The 7407-nt window shown below is 37.2% G+C and overlaps 1 protein-coding gene across 1 annotated transcript; it reads left to right on the forward strand.

Moving 5' to 3' along the window:
- The first annotated feature begins 4234 nt into the window (after positions 1–4234).
- On the forward strand, positions 4235–7105 carry LOC122060952 (40S ribosomal protein S28). Its single transcript, XM_042624080.1, has 2 exons — positions 4235–4391; positions 6728–7105. Exon 2 carries the CDS (start codon positions 6729–6731, stop codon positions 6924–6926), a length of 198 nt encoding a protein of 65 aa, XP_042480014.1. The 5' UTR covers positions 4235–4391; position 6728; the 3' UTR covers positions 6927–7105.
- Positions 7106–7407: the final 302 nt, after the last annotated feature.

A 7407-nucleotide genomic window follows, 5' to 3' on the forward strand; every position in this document is an offset into this window, starting at 1 on the left:
ATGGCCAACCCACCCCTACAACCTCCTACTCACAGTTTGGACTTTGGATCGTATCAGATTAGCATAAAGCCAAAAACCATTAGCATTGACATTGTTAACAACAAAGACAACCTTTAATCTTCGAAGTGATACTAACGTCTAAACTCTCTCTCTCTCTCCAATGGAACCACCATTAGTTCATTTCTTCTCAATGAGTTGAAATGTATATACATATAGGAGAGAGAGTGTATGAGTGTGTATAGATGGATCTGTTATTCATGCTAATGTTGTTAAACCTCCTCTTATGGCGATGATTGTCTCAAGCTTATGTAATTCTTCATCTTCAACCTTCATGCCTGAATGTGGAATAACCACCAAGTGCTATTAATCATACTTGACAGGGTCACAGGAGTCGAGCAACGACCGAATCTTTGAAGGATTTGATCGAACTCCTCTCATATGCGAACTTTTCTATACAAAATTAATAGAAAAAAAATTGGATTACCTTTTGAACCGCATATGTACATCCAATGTACTTGCATGCAATACCTGTGTCAAGAATCACCACATAGCAACTCTCTCACCTAGGGTTTTGAAAACTCTAATTTACAATCCAAGAGTATGTTTGGAAGAGTGACAGAGAGCGATCGTTGGAGGGGGAAGGGGATTGCACAAAGACGTACAAGTCCCATCCCCTTCTTGTTTTATATACTTTATATTTATCATTAATCTTATTAAAGATAATTAAAATCTTAGTAAATAAGTTATTACCATTATCTCCCCAAAATAATAAACAATTTGTAATTTAATCATATTAATTGCATATTAGTTTCTCCACTAAAACAATATCACACGATGGACTATTGGGCATGTAATGGTATTATTGTCAAATCCCAATCCATTGTACATTTTGATAAATAATTTAACAAAATAATATTAATTTTCTTAAAAAATTGCAAATACTTTACAAAAATGACACTGTATTCAGATTTATATTCAAACATACATAGACTCTCTCTCTCATCGATATTCCCTTAAAGGATAGTGAATTATGTGTTGAGCGACTCTTTCGTTCATAATCAAACATCGTGAATCCAATACACGGATTTATAGTCTTGAAGACATCAACCATTGGTGTGCCAAAATCCATATTGCGGAATCGCAACGTTAAGGACCTCTTAGGTCAAGGGACCAATAGAATTGTGTAAATGAAAATTTTTGTTTTTGTTAACTAATAGCAACACATACAAGATTCCTGTGCAATTCAATACAATACACAACCATTAGAACATCGGTCTCAGGGTGCTTTTTAGCTTTTTTGTTCATATATAAATACTATCACATACAAGAAAGGGACTATGGATACGGGCTTCTTTCCATATTCTAGATAGTTCTCAATGGGCATGTTATGTGTCATAAGTTTGCTGAGATTGGCCTTGGATCTGCATTGAGTGCACTTACCAATAAAACTGTATTACTAGGAAGACAATAGAAAGCTCAAAAGCAATCTATCACAACAAGTGGTACTGAAATGTTTCACCAAGGACCACAAAAAGAGCAACGGAAAAAAATTAACAACTTGGTTAAAAACTCATACATATCATCATTTTGAGTACTGGCCTACTCAGAAACAAGGTTTTTATGGATACCAACAATTATACATAAGGAAATTATTTAACTTTGCTTGGAAGCTTCATTTTTCTCATAAAAGAGGCCCTGGACAGTGGAGTAATCTTCACCCAGGATAAGTAAAAGGGGGTAAGAAATGTAAATAAAAAAAAAAAAGGGAGAGAAAGACAATTGGATTCAATTTTATTTTGTTAAGCCCCTTGCAGAGAACCTAAGCAGAATGACAGACCAAATATACTAAATACTTCTGAAAAATACATCCATCACAAAGGAAACCATGATCCATCATTCCATCCTAATGAGTGCTTCGGTAGTTCCTGCTGGTGCAAATTGCAAAATAGAGGGGTAGAGATATCACAGTTTTAAGAATATTGTTCACCACTGGCTGAGTTACAACCAATTTCTTTTTACCGGTCTATATTTAATGGAAACAAATAGGGTTTCTTGTGAGGTAGGTGGGCAATCTTGTAAATGGGGTTTTGGTGTGTTTTTATGGATAATAGTTGGAATAAGGCAAGGGGCTTTGTTAAAAGAACGAACAAAACAACTTTTTTGTATTCTTGCAATCTATTCTGAAGTCATTCTTTTTCACTGGTCAATTCTATGTGAATACAAAAAGGAATCGGACATGCCAAACACATTTCTGTTCTATTTGCATTTCCGTAGAATAAAAAAACACTAAAATCTTTCTCGCAGAGTGTTATCAAACGGCAGAGTATGCCAACCCATATCATGCTCCATTTAGTAATCCTAAAGGCTGCATTTGGAAGTAAGGGAAACTCAAATATTATCTTGGGAGATTTGAAATATATTTTACAAAAAAATAATTTTGGATGTTTAGTTGCAACAAAAATACAACTATTTTCCTCTCCCCTCATTTTCCTTTCCCTATTTCTCTTGCAACCAAATTGAACCAAAGGGTATTCTAGGGTTTGGCAGTTCTGAGTAGTTTTGTTTTTGTGTTTTTTTTTTTTTTTTTTTTTTTTGAGGGGGGTGAAGTGGGGTGGGTGTGTGTGGAAGGATTTTACTCCAACTACCCCAAAGTTACTTGTTGATTGCTACTATAGTTATCTCATGGGCCATAAGGATATATCATGAGTCACAATAAGAGAAAGCTCAAAGGCCAACACTTATTAAAACCTCATTCTTATGAAGGCCCAAACCTTTTTTTTTTTTTTGGAGAAAGAACTTTGATCACCTATTTGGCAATATCAACATTCGGTGCCAATGAGAGAGTATGTGGAAACATCTTCAGCACATGAAGTGGGGATAACATTGTCTTTTCTTGCCTGCCTGTGTCTGGACATCGACAATACTTGGCAAAGTTCTTTCTCTCTTTTTTTTGGGGTTATAATCCACATTTTCTCTTTCATTTCAATAGAAAAGAGAAGGAAAATTTTTAGGCATTGTTGAGATACCATAAGCTATACAATACAATCAATCAATAGAACTCATTATGCCTGATATCATGATTGTATTGATACAGTCAACTGTGCAGGTATTGATAAGGTATCAGTATCAAGTATTAGCATGGATGTAGTTCACTATATCAATGACAGTATCATCGTAACCAATACTAATACCAAAACATATTGGGCATATCAAGCTATATCATCCCAATTCCATATTAGAAAAATAAAAAATAAAAAAAATTCATACCATATTGGCCAATCCATGTCTATTAGTTATCGATACTTAATACAATTCGGCGAAAATGGTTGATCCAGTATTGGTTCTTAAAATCATGGGTTCCTCTCGGTCAATATTTGGTGTTCTATTATATCGTCCTATATTGATTAGTTTTACCTTTTATTTTTCATAATTTTTTTTTTACAATTTTACCCCTAACCTGATACTGATACCTGGTCTGGTCTAGGGTCGGCGAGCAGTCCAGTATCGCCATTGACATTGGTTGATACTAGGGGTGTCAATTCGTGGCCCGACCCGACTAAACCGATCGGGACCGATTGTTTATAGACCGGCCCGGCCCGGACCGTTTATTAAACGTGTCGGGCCGGGCTATAAATGGTCGGTCTCGGTTTTGCTATTTGGACCGTCGGGCACCCGACCGAGACCGACCGAATAACGCCCGACCGAGACTGGCCTATTGTGCACCGACTTGGCCCGACCCTTTAATGATTGTAGAATACCTATTTTACCCCCCAAATTAAAGAATAAAAACTAAAAAGTGAAGACATGTTCACATTTTAAATAATGGTTATATTTGGTATCATTTATTGATTTATTGTCATTTTTTTTGGCCTGCATGAGTGGGTCGGAATATAAGAGCACATTTTAAAGAGGGCCCGTTTAAAAACTGGTTAAAGCCCGTTTAACATTAACATGTCCGTAGCCCGGTTAAGGCCCGACTAAAGCCCGATTAAGGTAGCCCGATTATAGCTCAAGGCCGACTGATCGAATATAAAGTGTACCATGCCCTCAATAACTAAGCCCGATTAGTTAAATGGGCGGACACGGTGTAGCCTTTGAAAGTCTTCAAGCCCGATTAAGCCCGACCGAAACCGGACCGGCCCGACCGATTGACACCCCTAGTTGATACCCATACAATCCAATTTCAGGCTATATCTGACCCGATACCATACTTAAACCCCTAAAGATACCTTATTTTCCTTCCCTCTCCAGGCTCTCCTGTTTGGTGGACCGGCGGCCCAAACAGTTCCTCTTCCCTCACTATAAGAATCGAAACTAGGGTTTTCCTAACACTACGAAGTTTGCGAATTGGTGCAGCGGCTGCCTCATCTTCCTCTCGTGCCAGAGCTCAGGTAATTTGCAGAACTCCTCTTTACGCTTCTGCTAATGAAAGCTCTCTTTTTTCTTTAAGGTTTGTTTGGATTCTTAAAATTTGGATTCGTGATTCAGTGCATGGGCGGATAACAATCTTCTAATCGCAAGATCTATGATGCACATTCTGTTGTTTCATCCTAATAGATAAATATTGATTCACCACTTTCTGTATGTTATAGGAATACTGTGTTAATATTCCGTAGACATCTTTTTAGGTGTTTAAGATACTCCGATTTCTTAAGAAGAACTGTTAGTTATAGTCATCATTTTTAACCATATCTCCTTGGGAGAAGATTTAACTTGTGGTTTGTGATTCATTGGATGGGCGGATTATAGGCGATGAATTTGCCGTACTGACAGAAACCAGTATTTCTTAACATTGTTTGATCTTGAATATGGGTCATTTATATTTGATTTTTATTTTCTTATTTCGTGAAATGAAAAGTGTTGTAATTTCTTTCCTTGATGTCTATAGACCGTGAAGTTTTGAAGTTGAGGAAGGGAAGCTTCGATTTTTAGTATATTGAAAAACAATGCTTTTGGGTGATTCTTCTTGTTGACGAAAAGTAGCATGATTGCCTGTAGTATCTGTGATAGTTAATTTGTAATATACGGGTTCTTAGACCTTTAGGTTAAGATTTGTTTTTTATTTTCAGTTGGAGGTTAAATATGGAGACTGAGATATGAGTACTGGATCCTGTAATCCTTCATTCGAAATCCTGAACTTTCAGTAGTTCTTGTGTAGTTGGAGCAATTCCTGTGATTTTCCTTCCTTTTGATTTTTTTTTTTTGTCAGGGGGTGGGGTGGGGTGGGGTTGTAGATAAACTTATGAAAAATAGTGATCATTGAGTCTTTTGGGGATGGGGATGGAATTTTTTGTCTTTAGATGACCAAGGAATGGAGCATTCATCAGGCAAAAGCATCAATTAGAACAATCAAATCTATTCCTTTTCCTACTGGAAAAATAAACTTTACTGAGGAATACACCTTGTTATTTTTTCCTTAAACGCGGAAGGCATGGTAGATGTAGGAGCTTATGGAGCGATCTAAATTGGACTAGACTGAGGGTTTTTTGGTACAGGATTTCTAAGGACTGAGTAGATTTGATGAGAGTCTGAAATAGATGAAAATTACAAAGGAGAAACCAGAAACAAAAGGCTGCCAAAATTCCTAGTTGATTTGAAACTGGGATGAAATTATTTCCTGTTTAGAAGTTATTTTTAGATAAAGTTGTATTAATTAATTTAATCTAAAGTCTCAGTCAAAGAAGGGTCAAAAGTAATTAATGCATGTGGGAAAGTGAGAGCCAACTAGTTTTAGATATTAGTTAAAAGTTGTAGAATTGTAGAAGCTATTATTTTAGCCGAGAAGTCAGTTTCAATGATGGTTGTAGACCCATGAAAATTTACCATTCATTAAATAGTATAGACTACTCTAATTACATGTGAAAGTCCCAATGAGAATCTAGAATCCTCCTAATCACTCTATTGAAGGGATTGTCTTTAAGCATTTTGAAGCAAGTTGAATGAAGATTTTTCAGGTTGCTACTGCTAATCCTAGTAATTGAAGGTGCCATTCCTTCAATAATATTGGATCAGAATTCAGAACTTGAACCAAGCCCTGTCAGACAAGGTGGACTCCTACAATCACCCATTTCATATCCCACCTATATCAAATTCCTCTATTACCATCCAAACATTCCATCTACTTGCAGTCCTATTATTTCCACTTATCTTAGTTGGTGGGCCTCGCTTACATCAAATTTGTTGCACCTGGATGCTAATTAAGGCTAGGCTGGCTGTAGTATGTTATTTGTTCCTGTTTAGCGTGGGTTTGATTTGTTTTGTCTATTAACCTTGCTGTAAGCTTATGCTAAGAGAGTGGTGGGTGTGCCTGAAGCAATGGTAGACAGTGGATTCGTTGTAAAACTGTTCCGATATGCAGTTGCTTTTCTCAATGGCAGTCGCTGTTCTCAATGGCAGTCTTCCAACATTTCCAGAGTTTTGGAGAGTGGCAATTGTGAGATGGACTCTATTCAGATAATTTGGAAGTTGACTAGTTTATTCTTGGTCAAAGTTACTCACTTTTGGTAGGATCTGTTGATCATTTATTTTTTGGTGGTACTACTTGGACGAACTTTTTATTTTTTCTGATTTCTAATCTGTACTCCTTATTCAAACAATCGCTGTATTCACTTGAGTTGATTGATGATGTGCTTCTGACTTTCTAGTGTAAAATTGACTAGTGTTGCTTTACTTCTGAGATAATCCTATTTCAACCCTTCTTCACTTTTTTTGGCTGTCAACCACACAGGATGGATAGTCAGGTGAAGCTTGCTGTTGTGGTGAAGGTGATAGGTCGAACAGGATCCAGAGGTCAGGTGACCCAGGTGAGGGTAAAGTTTCTGGATGACCAGAATCGGCTTATTATGAGGAACGTGAAGGGACCCGTCCGGGAGGGAGATATTCTCACCTTGCTTGAGTCTGAAAGGGAAGCTAGGAGGTTGCGTTGAGTGTTGGTTCAACACTGTTATCGTTTGATTTGTTTTTTATAGCACCTAATTTCTGGCTAAGATTCGTGGTTATGGCAATACTTCGTGGTCTAATCTTCGGAGTATCAGTTTTGAACTTGTAATGAGGATGGATGAGTCCAATACTAATACTTAAGATGGGGAAACTGTTTTTGAGGTAATGCTATTATCTGCTTCATGGTTTTATCCTAAGTATGCCAAGGTAATGTAACCGTGTTCAACCCTTGGCTATGGCTAGGGCTAGAGGCATCCAATTGATTGTGAGTAGTGCCCAAGTTAAAGCTGGCTATTAGTGTGGTGTGCTACTTTCCCATCGAAATTATGAGATAGATGGCTTGATCTGCTCAGCACCATTAATGTTGGGAATGGTCTTCACAATGGTCTCCCATTTCAATTAGGGTCTCAAGTGCACTTAAAAGGTTATAATAGATGGATATTTTTAACCCAGTCTTTGATTGTCGGA

This window comes from Macadamia integrifolia, chromosome 14, assembly GCF_013358625.1.
Source record: "Macadamia integrifolia cultivar HAES 741 chromosome 14, SCU_Mint_v3, whole genome shotgun sequence".
Classification (NCBI taxonomy): Eukaryota; Viridiplantae; Streptophyta; class Magnoliopsida; order Proteales; family Proteaceae; genus Macadamia; species Macadamia integrifolia.